The 18921-nt window shown below is 26.5% G+C and overlaps 2 protein-coding genes across 2 annotated transcripts; both read right to left on the bottom strand.

The window, feature by feature from the left end:
* Positions 1 to 1675: 1675 nt before the first annotated feature.
* Positions 1676 to 4988, bottom strand: LOC111040561. The gene is made up of 4 exons (XM_022324495.1): positions 4873 to 4988; positions 4585 to 4740; positions 3383 to 3550; positions 1676 to 1936 (listed from the first exon to the last, which is right to left on the bottom strand). The coding sequence occupies exons 1-4, from the start codon at positions 4954 to 4956 to the stop codon at positions 1760 to 1762; spliced, it is 585 nt and encodes a 194-aa protein (XP_022180187.1). The 5' UTR covers positions 4957 to 4988; the 3' UTR covers positions 1676 to 1759.
* A 4074-nt stretch (positions 4989 to 9062) lies between these two features.
* Positions 9063 to 17168, bottom strand: LOC111040560 (THAP domain-containing protein 2-like). Its single transcript, XM_022324494.1, has 3 exons — positions 16508 to 17168; positions 16204 to 16421; positions 9063 to 9754 (listed from the first exon to the last, which is right to left on the bottom strand). Exons 1-3 carry the CDS (start codon positions 16576 to 16578, stop codon positions 9453 to 9455), a joined length of 591 nt encoding a protein of 196 aa, XP_022180186.1. The 5' UTR covers positions 16579 to 17168; the 3' UTR covers positions 9063 to 9452.
* Between the last annotated feature and the right edge of the window lie 1753 nt (positions 17169 to 18921).

The raw sequence follows: 18921 nt of genomic DNA on the forward strand, positions 1-18921 counted from the left end.
TGGTTTTTGGCTATCATTAACTACGACAATTAGGTATACTTAACAAACGTGTCATTTGTGGATTAGTCCATAATCAAAAGCTTTATACTAAATTGTGATCTTGTAGAATATAAGGTTGTCCAGATGAAGGTTAAAAATTAACTTAAGTAAGCTAAAATAAATCATACATATAACTTATTAAAATTATGTAAAATAACTCTATTACAATATACAACAATAAATGTATTAGGTATTTTATATTTATTTGCTTACTAATTTTAAAATCTAAACAAATGTATTATAAGTGAATAGTGATGGTTGGTATACAATTGTAAACTTGTGCATAAAGCAAGACTTTTACTAGTTTACAGTAAAATGTAAATTTCGTTTTAGAGTTGTACGTGTCAGTGGCATCGTTTCCACATATCTACCTACCTTAAAACAAATGATATTATGTAACTTTACCAAAAAGATGATTTTAAAATGATTTCTTTAAACTACTCGTATCTTATACAAGGTAGATAATATACGAAAGTATATACGTTTTTAAGTACTTCATAGTTTTTGAGAAATATTTTTATATCTAATATAGATACATTTATCTTGGTAAAACAAGACTTAAAATAGGTAGTACTTGCCTGCATTTGTTATATTTGTCTTACAAGTATGTAATATACAGTGTTGAGACTTGTTGTTTAGACAAATTAGTCCATAGAAGACAGAAGATTTTATCCAAATGGTACGTGTTCCATGTAATTATGGTATCCATCACTAGAAAATTGTATAAATGCAGTTGATATTTTTGAAGGGTTTATAGAAAATTTTAAATATTTATAATTTTGGATTTTAGATCCTAAAAATGTAATGTACCTAATAAAATAATCTAAAAAACTTATATTGTAAAAGCTCAAATCGTATAACTTATATTTTGTTCAGTTTTTAATTTAATTACATCACTTATGATACTATATACTCACATTGAAATATACTTGGTACTATGCGTATCTAATATAACAATTGATTTTATATACTATATTATCTTTATCTTCTCTAGATATAAGTAAAATGTATGTATCTCTATCTATATCTAGATAAATGTACCTATGCACAAATATACAATAATCTGTATCTTAACTATGTAAATAAAATTTCAGTTATCTATTCCCAATGCTGGATTAACATCATTGATAATAATATTATATTCGATGTTTAATGTTTATATTATCAATACCAAATCTATAGCTAAGTTACAAATTTACGTTCAGCTTCAACACTTAAATATTTTTAATATGATACACAGAGACAGAGTATAATAATTATATTACAATAATACTATAATATGTCTGTGGTATGATTTGACAAACCATATAATGAATTATTATTCTTTTAATTATAAGTAGGTAACAACAATTTCTGCTTTAATATGTCGATTGTTTATGATATTTTAATTTTCAAGCGAGTTATGAATATTTTAAAATTACATCTATATTTTATGTTTAATAATAAGTTTAAAACATAACTTAGCTGATATTTCCTTTTATATTATGTAAAAGAACTTGATATTAAAATTGAATAAACTGCTGTAGGTAGGTAATAGATAATAGGAAAAATAAGAATAAATAAATAAATAAATACTCAGATAATAGGTAGGTCATGGTTATTAATAGTATTATTACACTAGCTGTGGATAGGTTAAAACTTACCTACGAATACAAATACTGAATGACAAAATAATTATGATAATTTCAATCATATTATTTTGTATGATTATGTAATTTTATCAAATAGGTTTTTCCCACGGCCGTATTAGACTCAACTCGACTACAGTGCAGGAAAGTAATTTTTGTTCGTTATTTTTTAATTTTAAAAACATTTTGTATTTTCCATAAAAATAAACTTTGGGAAAGTTATGATCTTCTAATTCTTTCAAGTTAAACCCTGATGTAACATATGTGCCCTGAAAAAATTAAACGATAAATTGTTATAAATACATTATCATTTGAACATGTATGTGTAAAGTACTATTGTGTTCGTATCTTTAGAATAGGTTTTACTATAAAACATTTTGAAATAAAACTGATTAGAATGTATAATGTTCTAATGTACAAATTTAAAATTTGGATTTCTTTAAAATATGATGAAATTAATTCTTAATAGTGTGTATTAATAAACGTACCTATGCGGCTATGCGCATTTACCTTTGATGTTTAATTGTTTTTAAATAATAAATACAAATAAGGCAATAGATAGGTATATCGATTATAGATTACAAATTGTAGAACTAAAGAAAACATAACCATAATTAGTCCATAAGGATAACCAATAGGTAGATAAGTTAAGTCAGTGTTACTATTCAATCAATTGTATTCATGTATATTATGTATGTAGCCATGTAGGTAACCTAATTTGTAATACCTACCTAAAGACTGGGCATTAACGACTAACGGGTTAAAAATTGTACCCAACTTAAGAGGATTTCGGAGCTTTATTTTTTTCTCTCTGGCCCATGCGCAACATTGGTAATATTACGTTTTTATTATATTTTAATTTTGAAGCGAGTTATGAGTATTTTATGTCTTTAAGATGGACAAACAATTTACAATTTTAAAATACTCATAACTCATTTTAAAATTGAAATATATAAAAAGCCTATGCGATGTCTTTGATAACAATCTTACCTTTAAATTTTGTAAGAGGTCATTTCACTCTAATTTTAGAAACTACTGTTAATCATTATTGTGAACGTAAAATTTAGCATGGGTCAACCCTCAGAGAGAAAAAAATGTGCTAACGCCCTCTCAAGATATTTTTAAATAAGTTACTTAATGGGTAGTTAACTTGTTTTTTAAAATAATATGTTACTTTAATCTTTAGTAATAGGCGTAAGAAATTTTCATTTTTTATTAGTTTTTAAGAAAAAATATTTGTAATAAAAAATTGTTTACTATTTGAATAACTTTGAAAATATAGTACAAGTAACTAAATAGTTATTTTATTTATTTAATGTGTTAACTTAATTTTAATTTTTTAGTCGTTAATGCCTGGCCTTCATTTTAGTGACCGGCAGAGCGGTACCGGCCATCTTTTTCAATACATTTACTTAACAAGTATAAAAAAGTACCTATGCCCAGCGTTGAAGTCACTTACTCAATTATGTGGTTCACTTAAAACCTACTATATATAGCAGTGACTTTACCGTTTTTTAAAATTATCTATTCTCTATAGTTCAATAATTTTGGCTTGAAAAGTTATGTTAATAATAAGTCTTGGATGATTATTGATAGAGGATAGCTTAATATTTTGTTAAGTATTCTTATTAATATTAATTCATAAATTTGCAAATCATAAAATAAGTTAAACCCATGTTTTAATATACAATTAATTAATTGTTTTTATACATTACCGCTGCTACAGGACAGCTTACAGGGCCAACATTGAAAGACTTCAAGATTGAATTCCAAGAATTTCCTAGTATTTTTTTTGTATTACTACATGCATCCTTTGCTAAATAAACTAGTGAATTCGGTTTCCAACCTCCAGTTAAACCCCAAGACGCAACGTTTATATCAAGCTACAAAAAAATAGGTATAGTAAATTTTTTAGTTTGGATAAACTATGAACATTTACAACTAGGTATTCAAGTGGAAACAGATTTTTTTCTCACATTATACGTGTAATTAAAAAAATATCCATGCAAATATTAGAGATTCGAAGATCATAACTGTTTGTTCACCAGCACATGGCTACTTCAAAGATAATTTTATTATAATGATTTATGTAGTTTATATACCCCGTGAAAGTAAAATAAACAATTTCAAAATGTCTACTAGATCGTATTATAAACTCGACCCAAGGAAAAACCTGTTCAACAAAATGTCTATTGTTAACTGTTTCTTTTTTTTCAATTAAAGACCCTTGATATTTAAACTCGGCCCAGATTTTCTGATACTTAATTAATAATCGCCTTAAAATGTTTTTGAGAACCATTTAGTATAATAATATTACCCAGAGGACAAAAAAAGGGGGTGATTCAAATTACCATTTATCATCCAAAAATGATTTTGTTTTATTTAAATTTTCATGTTACCTATTTATTGAAAATTATGAAAATTCATTATAACAGCATTAAATTATTTTTAAGTAAAATGCCAAGTATTTAACATATTGATATACTGGTTTCTTTATTATTATACTTTTTAAGCATGATTTCTAACAATTGTTTTTTTCATTTTAGTTCTTGAATTTTTAATCTAATGGTAGGCATCTTAAATATTATTTTAAGATTAAATTGTATCATACTATCATGTTTATTATATATCATCGGTAAAAATTATCAGGCCAAATTTTGCAATCTACCTTTTTTATTAACTGAAATGTATGGGCTAAGCTTACAATAAAAGAGATTATCGCTGGCACGGCATTTTCCAGAACAAATTTACAGCCTCTTTAATTACTTAATACCTGAGTTTATGTGTTAGTTGTCTATTAGATATGCTCATTGTTCCAAATAAATATAACTTACGAGTATATTACGTATTCAATTATTTTCTTATAACGTTTTCTTACTTACTGTACAGCTATAGGTTAGGTTAGGGTTTTACTTACTGAAAGAGTATCGTCCAAAGGTATCAAATATGTAAGATTCCCTTTTAACTCAGTTACACTTAATGTCTTTTTATTTACATGAACATTAAATTTAATTGAAAGGTTTGCTGCCGTTTCACAAGAATATATTTTTTCAAATACCGTACGATATTCTCCCTGTAATAAGAGTAATAATAAATAAATACATAATACATTTTCGTAGAAATCTCATAAATAAATTATGCTCAATAATGGTAATCATAGATGATACGTAATGTATTTAATAAAACAAGCTGAATATTAGTTTACCAATGGCAAGTTAGGCATGAAACGATCTTGTGATTTAGTCGAGTAGAAAATTCCAAAAAGAACTAACATTTTTATAAAAATCATTTTTTTAGTATCTGTACTTTATTTTTACAACGGTAGACTATGTTATAAGCTTTCAACAGTTATAATAATGAATAACAGATACTACGTGAGGTAAATAATATATTATTCACACATTAAGAGGGATTGACATGCTTGAGCTGTAACCTCTAAAAGTTTCCGGAAATATTTACATTATTACAATTAATTGGGAAAAAAGTAATAAATTGGTTCCGGAAGTGATATTTTTGCACATTTTTAACTGCCTGATACAAAAATGTATTAAATTAGTTAAATGTGAATATTTTTTTATGGTATTACAATTTATTTAAAGAACTTCTTGATGAAAACAAAAAATACGATAAGTTATCTTTAATAACCCTAAACTGCATACCTAATCTGTATAGAATAAATATTGGTACCTATAAGGCTACATATAAATTTAAAACTATATCCCCGGATATCTAGCCATATTTATTTTCAAGTTATACTACTGTAACGTGGTCGGGGATGACCAGTTAAATATAAGATATTCAGGGAAGAAATTGTTTCTTTTGAATATAATTTTACCTTAGCTCGGGAGCGTGTATGATATTAGGATCTTAAACCTTAATATTACAAATGAATACGATTGATTCAGACAGTTATCAACATATTATACATTTTATTATTACTTACAACTAACATCAACCTCGGCATTCTCAGAGTTCCGGTGCGAGTGATAGTAGATCGCGGAAAACTGCTGTTCTCTAACATACTACTATGTGGCAGTAGCCTTACAATACTAACCCGTGAGACATATTTACAAAAGGAGGGACTTAATATCTAGTCAGCCTCAGCACATTGTACAATTATGTTTATAAGGTATATAATAAATATGTACATATTATGTGCCTATTAAACATATTATATTAACAAAATATAAGTAGGTAATAATGTAACCATCGTTACACTACAAACAGGGGTGTCATCTGAGGGGCTGTAGGTATAATTTTTCTGCGCCACGAAGAAAAATAATCTTTTAAATTGATCTTAAGTACCGGAGACTATATGGTCATGTGGTATTATTACCTAATGTATAAATTAAATCAAATATAAAAACGTTTGGTTTATATTAAATATTTTATGTGTGACTGAGGATTTCAAGATTTATTTTGTATACAATGTTTATGGTAGGTATAATAGTGTTCATACATTTTACTTTGAATATTTTGTAAAAAAAAAACTATTGGCACTATGGTTTTGAAAAGGATGTCTCTTTATTACAAATATTGTCTACTGTTCTGTGAACTTATCCGTTGAGATAAAATTTGAGATTATTAGCGGTGAGTCATTCATTACAGTGGCAGGATGGATATTCAAGCATCATGAAGATGCAAATAATATTATTCTTTTGTAATATTTTGATACTATCTAACTTATTCACTAGTATTATTAAGTATACGATAATATACATTGTTATGCTTAATGTTTCGCTGACATAGCCTTATTAATATTCTACTTTATTAATCGTTATAATTATCATAATAATTATTTCTTGTTTTCTGTTATTACCATACAAATAAATAAATAAATAAATAAATAAATGAAAATGAATATTTTGTGTAATATACTTAATCAAAGTTATTTTTTTTTTAGTTCGCAAAGATTAAACGACCATTATTTTATCTTTTCATCTGTTTCTTTGTAGTTTATTTTATCAAATAATAAACAATACATAACATTGACATGGATATTTTTGTATTGATTTGTAAGATATAATAAAATAAATAGTAAAAAATATAGATTAGTGGAGTGTACCATTTTTTACTTGATTCATTGATAGATATGTATTAAACAATGTAACATCAGTTATTTACATGGATTCCTTGATTTACTTTATTATATTAACTATGAACATTGTTAAAGATATTTCATTATTTACTTGTTTGTGGACTTTCTACAGGTTAGGTTAGGTTAAATAGTTAATGATATGTATTAGGTTATAAATATAAACATAGAAAATAGATAATTAAAATAGGTACATCATTAAAAATACACATTATAGCAATTTCACAAAATTAATTTATGATTTTTATGAAACAAACAAGTGTGTAGACTGTATAGGTACAACATGTGTATTATTTTATTGAATAGATTTTATTAACAATTTGCTTTTTTTTCCAAATGGAAATATTTTTGCAGACAAATAACTGTCTACTGTGTAATATGACTAATATGAGAGATGATTCTTTGAAAAGGATATGATAAATTGTTATGATTATGATGTTGATGTGGATGTTTACTGTCAGCAAAATTTAACCATAGCCTAATAAATAATAGAAGTGTTGACTTATTGGACATGTACAACAAAAAATATCAATGCTGTTATTAAACAGATTTATTATCTCAAATTAAAATTGTCAACTATAAGCTGTGGAGTATACTTAGAGTGGTATCATTAGTGACCCCTTTATATTCTTGTTTATTGCATGCAACATTTGTATATTATAATTTATAAGACTCATGGAGACAATTTTTTTTGTACAGAATCTATTTCATTATGTTTGAAACACTTTTTCGGCTACGGTTACTAAATCAACTCAATTTTATATTAACTAGATAACTTCAGATATCCAAAAAAAAAAAGGTGCACCTACACAATGTAAGATGAATAATTATAGAATAAATATTAAAATAAGTACCTATGCAAAACTTCTTACTTACTTGTAACTGTTGGTTTTTTTTTTAATAAGTGTGTTTATACTGCATAGAATATATTAAATAACTACTAAATTAAAAAATTATTCACGAATTTAAATTAAATAATGTGCTTTTAAATGTTTAGAATTTAATAACTTTTTGATAATTGCAGTAATATTCAAGATTGTACTTTAGTTCTTAATAATAAATTGGCTTTGTAACTCAATTTAAAAAAATTTAAAGAGTACATACAATCACAGTACAAAGAATAGAATAAATAGTATATACTATATATATATAGCATATAATGAATAATATATAATTCTATATATTATGTATTATCAATATGATGAATTAAGTCTATAAGCTTTTATGAATTGATTTCTAAACAATTTTTAAACAAGCCATTTTATTTATTAACAAATAGTTATTTTGTCAACTATGTTGTCACATTATTCCATCATCTTAATATTCTATAACAAAAAGCATATGCTGTGAATACCAAGTAAAATAGTATTATAAGCTCTGCAAGAATTACAACTTTGCTTAAATCTTTTTCCATTATAATTTTAGTAGTGAGAGTTTATCTATCATTGGATAAGACACAATTTAAAAAAAAAATAAATAGTAACAATGCACACTTCTCAAGTACTTCAAAAATACAATTATGTTTAATCTGTTGAACTGGTACTCACATGTGTATGTGCAGTTTGTTCTGTTGTAAACATAGTAGACTAAATGAACCAAAAAAAGTCCCCCACACCCAAGACCATATTTTTTAAAGGAGGAGGGAGAGTTCCCCCAATGAAATATTTATATAATCTTAAAAAAATTATGTTTTATCTAAGTAATGTACTATACTACTATGTACAGTATTTCCAGTACTTTTAAATATAACTAGAGAAAAATTATTCATCTACAGCTCTGAATTAAACCATCTACCTACCAGAATTTTAACTAAATAATGAAAAATGAAACAAAACTATTATAATAGTTTTAAAAATAGTTCATATAAATTGTACCAGTGTATATAATATAATAAAGTATAATACACACCACCTAAATTGCAATTTGTGATAAGAATCTTAAACGGATGGAGACATCAATTTGAGAATATGTATTATGTTATTAACAAAATAACAATACTAAATCATTTTTTCAAACATGTCTTTATAACAATGCATAAAAGGCATTTTAGTTTAGATAAAAGTTGTAACAGCTGCGACTTAAAATTTGAATGACCGGCATCTATTGGCAGGTCTTAGACTATATGCAACAAATAAATTACAAATATTGAGTTTACAAATACCAATATTTCAAGAAGTAGAGTATTTCAATATTTTCAATTGGTATTATTTTTTCATACAAGGCTTTTTAAAAAAAACAAAAAAGAATTAATAAATACATTTATTTGATAAATTATAAAATAAATAATAAAAACATTTGGTACTTTGTTTTCATATTTGATATTGGCAAAAGTGTCATAAACATTTCTAAGTAAAATTATAGAATAAAAAATTAAAACTTTATAATGTACAAATCTTAACTAATTTACCTAACTTTTTGCAGTTCCTAAGCATTTATCTACAAATGCTCCTACATAGAACAGCCATTATACAATACATTTGGATATCAAATAGAAAAGTAAAATTATCTTATCTTAGACTAAACAAATTACTCAAAGTGTAACTATTGTTTTCCTCAACAATTATTGAAACACAACACGCCTTGTATTGTACAATATTGATCACTTATGGCAATATTAAAAATTGTGAATTTTTTTTAGTGTTTGTTTGATTATAGATTTTGTTTAAAATGCTCCATCTATTAGTTGATAATCATTTTATTCCTTTAGCCAATGAGAATTGAATCTTTACAAGTTTCAACAGTGACATAAATGATAACTTATTCTTTTTTAGTTTTGTTATAGGTTCATCGAGCTCTTCTAGTTTTCTTTTTCGTTTTGTTACATTACTTTTTACACGATCAAGTACTTTTATAGCAGGTTTTGTTGGTAAAACATCACGAGACTTACGATTTGAAGTGGCAATCCCTTTCTTAGCAGCTCTTGCTAATGATGTATCACGAGACTGACGATTCTGGCCGGCACTCCCTTTCTTGTTGCGATTTGTTTTTCTTCCTAAAACAGAAATATAACTTGTATTGATGTATTGTGTATGTATTCATATTCATTGCAGCTGACATTAATATTGTACAGGAGTATTAAGTGAAAATTTTGTTTTTGAAATTCAACTTTTATTACCTACAATATAAATTATGTTAGCACTTATATGTGATATGAGTATTAATTACCACAGTATCAATTCTTCTTTATTTCTTTAATCATTATTTTTATGAGTACTTAAAATAGTTTTAAAATACAATTCAAATTGTTCATATCTAATAAGCTTGTATTAGAGATGGAGAATAATTAAATTAAACAATAAAACAAAGTTCATGAATAAAATAAAAAAGAGAACAAATTAACAACACAATTATTTTTAGGGTTTTATACATGAAAGTTCCGTATTTTAAAATTCTGTCCCGGTGTCAGTACGCTTTCTGGATGTTTAATTGTTCTGTCACTTCCCGATATGTTAGTCAATTCAACCAAAGCTTTTAAATGTGCCCTTTATTCCCATGATTTGTCAGAGAAAAATAAATCTGCATACATATTCATCTACCAGACTATCAACCCGAAGATCAAACATTAAATTTGCTCTTAAAATAAATAATAGTGGGTCTGAAGTATTACTTAATTACTACATCATACTCTATATCACATTAATTTTCTGCAACACATTTATTTTAACAATTCTACTTGATAAATAATTTTCAAACCCACTTAAATTAATAATATTATTTATACTAAAATGTGGTAACATCTGTACTAATATTTGATGGCTTGACAAAAGCTTTAGTTGTATCCTAGAAAACAAGTACATTAAGTACAACTTTAAACTTTTATTTAATTCATTATATAAAAATTAAATAGTATTACAGAGAGCATCTATTGTTTCCAATGTTTCTATACAACCTAATCTAAATCAAAATTGATACTTCAATAAAAGTTAATTTTTTTTCCAAAAATGAGAAGAGCCTTAACTTAATTATTTTCTTCAATATTTTAGAAATATTATTGAGTAGAGTTATTGAAATGTAATTATTTTAACTATTGCGATCTTCATCCTTGAGAATAGATTTGATCACTGTTCATTTATAGATAAAAAATTTTTTTTTATTCATTCATAATTAAATTTGTCAAACATTATAATATCAGTTCAAAATTATTGAAGATACATGTGAGCAAGATTTTCATTTATAAGTATTTAAAATGAAAATTTTGATAAATTTTTTTTAAATCACCAACATTTGATAAAAATATTTAATTTGTATGGCTATGGATTGACAATTAAAATCAAAGTTTCTCATAAGTAGTTAATACTAAATTTGTAAACAAAAAATCTAAAAATATATCGACAATTTTTTTTTATTGGTTGGGTACAAATTTGGAAACGAAGTTTCATTTGTAATTATTTTATCATAATTCAAAGACATATTTTTAAGAGGAAATAACATAATTGTATGTAAAGTATAAATTTTACTGTAGTATATTTTATTTTCAAAATATTTGGATTAATTTTAAACTATTGCCTATTTTTTCTACGGTGTGGCAGTATTAACTAAAAACGGTCAAAACTTCATAACAATAATATAATATGATAAATATAGACTAGGTATTAAAGTAGTAAATTTATGCTATGTTTTAAGCAAAAATTAATCAACCTTAATACTAATAGTGTTTTGTATTAGTGCAGTAGAAGTTCTACTTTCGAGGAAAAATATTGTGTAAGCGTGCTCGTCATAAGTTTTTTTTTTTATTCAATTACAAAATACAAATACAGTAGAACTCCGATTATCCGGATTAATTAATGTCAAGGGTGGTCCGGATAAGCAAATATCCGTATGATAGACATAATATGACATATCAAAAGTTATATTGTAATATTGTATGTATTTATTATTTATAAGTATGTAATATATTTTGAAATTTTCAACAATAAACAAATAATTTTATTTTAATATTTAACTGAAAATGGTATGACGAAATACGATTACGATTAATTTCGATTTACGAGTTATTAAAAGACCTATCTTTCTTTTTTGTTGTCCGGTTAATTGAACGTCCGGTCGATTGGTGCGTTCAGATAATCGGAGTTCTACTGTATTTGTATTTTGTAATTGAATAAAAAAAAAAACTTATGACGAGCACGCTTACACAATATTTTTCCTCTACGTGGAAGATCTATGAACATAAATATGTTTTTGAGGTATATGGGCTCGAAAATTTCGATCTACGTTGAGAAATGAATGAAATATAATTAATCGTAAGTAGTTAAATGTTTGATGTGACGTGAAATGTGACGTTTGATGTGAACATAGCGTCGTATTGTTTTTAATTGTCAAAATGGCCGGATTGCTTTAGTTATCACTAGGGAACGGATTTTATTGTAATAAAAAAATCAAAATATGTACATAAATATGTAATTATTTTTATTGAAATATGTAAAAAAAAATTCAAAATATGCAATAACCGCTTAACAGAAAAAATAAGTACCAAAAGTAAGTATAACAATTGTATCTCTTATCTAATTAATAATTATTAAAACAATGCGAAACTACATATTCTCTAAGATTTAAAAACGTAAAATGGCGGCGATTTGGTCGTAAAATGTTTGTATTGACTGAATGAACGTTACACATCAACTGACGTAATGATAGTTAATAAACCCGATTTTTCACAACATTTACAGTATAAAACTTTCCCATCACTTTGAAATGTTTCATTCGGAAATTATTTTAAATATGATTATTATTGAATGAACTTACAACTTTAGGTATTTTAAACAATTTTATAAAAAAAACAACAAAATTTCGATGTAGATATGAAGAAAAAAACGATGCAAATGATTACTCCCGCCAGAACAGAAACTAGACTGAAGACTGAAGACCGTAACATTGAATAAACATGTTAACTACCCACTTCACACTTGTCCACAGTGTATAATACGATAGCAGTGTATAAAGTACGTAAGTCCATTTAGAGAACGTAGATAATGTTTATCGTCATTGAAAATTACAAATATTATTATTTTAGGCTTTCATCGACAGCGTATAATATTTAGACCATAGGGTATCTGATTGCCATTAAGATAAGGCAAATAATCTTTGACGTGAATTGACGAAAAAAACCAAAAATACCCAAATATTTACGAAATATTCAGTTATTTACAAAATATGCGAATATATGTATTTTTACCCAAATATGTAAAAATATGTAAAATAAAATTGGGCTTATTTTAATAAGAATGGTCAGAATCGTGCACATTTTTTATCAGATTAAAAATATCTCATTCCAATAAAAATATGTATTTACAATAAAATCCGTTCCCTAGTTATCACCATAGAACCACAAATCAATAAAAATAAGGTGGACAAGTGGGTACTGCTCTACTGTACAGTAGTTCTCAAGCAAGTAGTACAGAGGTATTTAAACTTTTTTATCCCACGGCTCCTTTAAGTCTTCACAGTTCACAATGTATTGACGGCTCCCAAATTGTAGTAGGAATAGATGTGTTACATTTGAATTCAATGATAAATCATTGCATATGAAAAACGATTCTGAGCAGCAATTTCATCCTAGCATACTTGTATAATAATGATATTATTTTTATCCTTATTTAAAAATAATACGTATTCACATTCGTATGTACTCTCTTAACAATGTAATTATTGCGATAACAAACTCGTTATGAGATTATAAAATGACGACAAATTCGGTTATCGGTGAAACAATATTATGAGAGTTATGGAAAAAGTATGCCAGTTAGTAAGGTTAGGTTTTCGACACGATGTCTATGTTAAAACGAAAAGTTGAAATTTTAGATTCTAGTAAAAACAACGGGTAAATTAATTGTTTGGACACGGTGTATTGGGTGGCTTCTGCTCAAGTTCAAGTCAAGCCTGAAACTGTTAAAAAATGCTTCTTGCGATGTGGTTTCAATCGTTGAGACAGTCATACGATGAACAAACAGTTAATAGGGAGAACAATCGGCAATAGATAGAGATCTTTCAGCTTTCATCACACTGATCGACAGCAGTGTTGAAGTAGTCATCTATTTTGAATTAGACTTAATCATTTCCAATCTTGACACCAATTTAACGAGCACCGATAACCCTGATAAGCCCAAAAAAGAGAAAGAAGACGAGCCCAAAGAAGCAGAAACTTAAAACCAATAAATATCAAATAACAAGTTTACAGGACGCTTTGTCTGCTGTAAAGAACGTAAGTCATTTTATTTCATCAATAGAGGCAAAAAGCAGTACTATTTTCACTTCTGCTGTAACATTAGCAAATGATGTTTCTAATGAGATTGCACAGATACGGTGTAGTTATAAACAGACAATGATTTTTTTTCATAAAAATAATTTTAAAAAAATACTTGTACTTAATTAAATAAATATGTAATTATTGATTGTACAAATATAATTTGTAAAAATGTAATAATTTGCAATAAATAATAACATTATACATGCACACATAGTCATTGAATGGTATTGAAACTGTTTTATTTTGCATAATTATCTGCATTATTTCTATGATTTTTTATTATATTTATTTTACATAATTGTCTATAAATATTATTTATATTATGTATTATAACACTTATTTTTTAAATAATAAAGGTAAACGCCTAGGTTTTTTTTCCAAATTCTTCAATTGAATTTGGGATTTTCTAATCGTAGCCACTAGGCACTAGCCCGCGTTACATTGTAGCCGTTGAAAAAAAAAACTAAAATAACTTTGTATCGTTATACAATTTGAAAAAATATTTTTAGGTATTTAACTATTACTATTATTATTATGTATACAAGCATTATTTAGAAATCAACGAATACTTGCACAATGCACTCCACTGATAAAATTCGTTACAGCGTCTATGTACATAATATATTATTTTATTTTGCGCTTTATGAATTCCAAAAATGTATCTCCTCTGAATAACGGACAAAATTTCGGTGACTGAGATTTCACAGTATATTAAAATCAAACTAAAATTATTAATTTAATAAATTCCTAAGAAAAAGTAGAAAGCTACTTAGATTTTTTTCCACTGTGTTATACCTAAAAAGATCCTGATTCCTCAGCTTGAATTACAGAAAAAAAATTTGCAGTAGGTAGCATGCTACATTTGGCTGTGATCATTATTTTTGTATTTTTTATATTTGTAAATCTATCAATGATATTTTTGTTATATTAGTTAATTAAGACATGTCTAGTCATGGGTTTTTAGGAATTTTTGAATGTAAAAAGTATCTACCCATACAAACATTAAAAACAGAGCCTTTATTATCAATTATTAAAAATCAGGTAATTATTACAACTAAAATCTAAACATCCAATATTCAGTAATAAATTATATTCACTTAAAACCGGATTTGGTTCATAAGAAAGTTTTTTTTGAATATTTGAGAATATTTCATGGGTTAGGGAATATTAAGATAATTTAGCATATTTTGTAAATTGTAATAAAAAAATAAAAATTTATTATGTTTTTTAAATTATTGTTATTAATTTTTATAGTACCTACTGTTGTATGTGCTAACCAGTTTGGGACTATCGTATACCTATCTATTGAAAGGTACCAAAAAAATATAATAATCCACAACTATTAGAATTTCTCTTTTATTATTAGATACAAACACAAAAATAATATTCAACACGAACAAACAAACATCTAATCTTACTCGAAAACCAGCACTTCCTGCACACCCTAGTTTTACGTCCTTAAATATAATTTTACAAACTGCTGCCTCAGCTCATTTACTTCATTGGCCTATTATTATGAATATTATAATGTTTTTAGTTTTGTTAAATATAAATTTGTATGACCCAAACTGGTAAGCACAGACAACACTACCATGCCTGAAAAAATATTATACAAACCATTTTTTTTTTCAAGTATAATTTTTATAAAAAAAACTGTCATTGCGCCGTTATTTATTAGTTTACCTAATATATACTGATAACAACAACATATTTGACTATCAAAAGTCCAAATATATTTTGGTTTTGAGATTGTCTTTTTAATGAATAAAATAAAAAAAAACCATTAATTTTCAATAGGCATTTTTTAAAACAATGAATAGAATACCGTTCAACATAGAAAACACTACTTGAACTGTTACTAAAGTCCAATTATTCCATTATGCAAATTGTATACCTGACTATTGTAAAAATATTGCATATTCAAGCATATAAACATATATCTAAGCAGATAAACCTCATTAGGTTTATTGATTATTTTTACATACCTATTTATCTCATTTTCCAGGGAATAAACCAAAGGAGAATATTTTTAAGTTTTTAAGAGAATATTAGCCATAATATTTTAGGTGTTTTAAGAGAATATAAATAGACTTTAATTTTAACTTTTCTTTGACTTTGGTAGATAGTGCTATTGTATTACAGGCATTTGTATTAAAATTCAAAAGAGCAATAAATATTGAAAGAAAAATATTTAGTACCTTTTGCAATTTTTAATGGCTTATTTTTTGTTTGAACACGGCCATTTCCAAAAATTGTTGGTACAGCATCAGGGTAAAGTATGCGCCTCTTTACATTGGATTTAAAACATGTTGGCTCAAAATGAAATGAGCATATCTTACGGTTTGGTAAGACATCTTTGTTTGCTAATCTACACTGTTTGAGCCATATCTGCCGTTTTTTTGGACATGCTGGAAATCTAATACAAAATAAAATACGGCTGATTAGTCTGGTGTGTTCTTGTCCCCGAAAGCTAGGGTAGGTAATGTTATAAACGATACTTACACATGGAAAGATATCCTGGTGCTAGGATTTTTGAGCAATGGTTTCACACACAGAACGCAAACGTTTGGCATTTTAACAATAATGGATTGTTGATATATTTTAACGACGCGATCACCACAGTAAAGAAGTTCGATTATTACGAGTAAGTACGTCGATTCAGTTTGTGATCACGGCCATCGATTTCGAACTTCACAAACCGAATTGATGAGTAGCGATTGCCGACTGACGACTTCCACTATACATATATATATAAACACGTTATGGGGAAGCCGCAATCGCTCGCTTAAAACCGAAATTGAAATACAAAACGAATGCAGTGCGTCTAAATTACAGAAATCTTATCAGGTTAGTAACGTTAGTAATACACGTAGTAACGTTCATAACACAATTAAAAACACACGATCTTTTATATTTTGGTTATATCGCGCTAAATAGTAAATACCAATTCAGAAAAGTGTTAATACTTATTTCATACCACTCAAAACGGCTTATTGGGGAGAAAATATTTCATACGATTTTACGAAGGAAATAGGTTAGGCCTATCCGATCTGTAATTCGTTTATTGATATTCGAATTCAAAACCGTTATCATGTTAATGAACACGATTCCAGGTCTTACCGGACATCAGTTCAATAGGTGTGTTTTACCACCGCAAGGTGGATTGTTGAGGCGTGCTTTTATTTTACTGATATACACTAGCGCTCCGGTAGGATACGGTTGAAGTTTTTGGATGATCATAATATTGTGGATATTGTATTATGATAGGTTAATATTAGTAGTTTTTTATAATTATATATTTTTAATTATTTGTATTAATTTATTCTGTACATTTTTGTGCATTACTACTTTTATTATTACCTAATTGTTTGTTTGAATGAGTAATATATGCTGTATTGTTGACTGTAATAATTCTTATAAAAACACAAGAAATGTTAAGTCTTATAATTTTCGAAACAAGCATTATCAGTTATGAGAGTGAATTAAAGAAATAATCGATTATTGCAGTTAGCGTAAACTAAATAAATGCATAATGTATTTAATATGTTTACTGATAATTTATTCATATTTAACTCAATAAATCTGGCTTTATCAAAAATGGGCAATTGTGGTACCCTAAAGCAGTGCATCTCAACCGTTTTTGTTATAGGGCCCCCTAAATTTAATGTAAAACTATCCAGGCCCTCCTCAATCAGAATCATTAATTATTTTTTATTAATGATACACTAAATTTACATGCACTATTTCACACGAATAAATTATTAAAATGTAAAGAAAATAAATGTTTTTTAATATATTTTTGAAACATGCAATCTTATAGTTGTATAAAACTTAAAACATATATAAACAAAAAAGAATTGGTAATAACTATAAAGCAATACAAAAATATTCAGTAATAATGTAGATTTGGTTTCAAACACAGGCTAGGATAATGATAATAATAATAATAGAAAATGTGTTTTCATTATCTGATTAGTGATAAAGTACCTTATTGTTTTTGACTTTTTTTCTATCATATAAGTAGGGAACTTAAAAATTAAATTATTAATAATGTGGTACCTATAGTTAGAACGTTAGAACTGAATCTTACAGTATTAGTTTTAATTAATTAATCATTAATGTGCAACTTTATATTAACAAATGCATTTTTTTTATATACAGAAAATATAATCACTGATTTGATAATTTTAGGTTGCTTATAAAAATAAATTCTTCTAGCTTCTATAAAATAAATAAATAACTACCAATAATCAAACTATTTGGAAATAAATTATATAATTTTTAATTAAAAACAAACATAGCTTATACTGCTTAAAGCTATAATATAAATATATAATATTATAGTAAGTAACCTTGATTAAAATAAATTACTACACAAATATGTATGTTGAGGTACACAGATATACAGAAGCTAAAGGTAAATAAATGTAAGATCGGATATAACATGTAATAATATAATAATATGTATAATTGTTATGAATAACTATAGTGCTCCGATGCGTAATATAAAACAACGACTGATCGTCCTACAGGCTAGTACATATAACGAATATGCTATAGAAATATAAAATGCCTATTCAGCGTCTGCTGTACTACAGTGTGAAATGTGTGAATAATTTGCTTATAATCTATATGATACAAGGTGTGTTGTTTACATTCAACACTTCCCCTTAAACAATATACCCTAACTTAGAAGTTAGAATTAATATATCTAATTCCCAACATCTCCCTGAGTTCTTGAAATCTTGGTCGTGGAGTTGGCTTAGTCAATATGTCAGCTAACTGTTCCTTGCTTGGCACATACTCCAGAGAAAACATACCTTCACTGAACTTCTCACGAATGTAGTGATATCGAACATCGATGTGTTTTGTTCGCTTATGGTATTCTGGATTTTTCACTAGTTTGATGGCGCTTT

Source organism: Myzus persicae, unplaced genomic scaffold (assembly GCF_001856785.1).
Source record: "Myzus persicae strain clone G006 unplaced genomic scaffold, MPER_G0061.0, whole genome shotgun sequence".
NCBI classification, from domain to species: Eukaryota; Metazoa; Arthropoda; class Insecta; order Hemiptera; family Aphididae; genus Myzus; species Myzus persicae.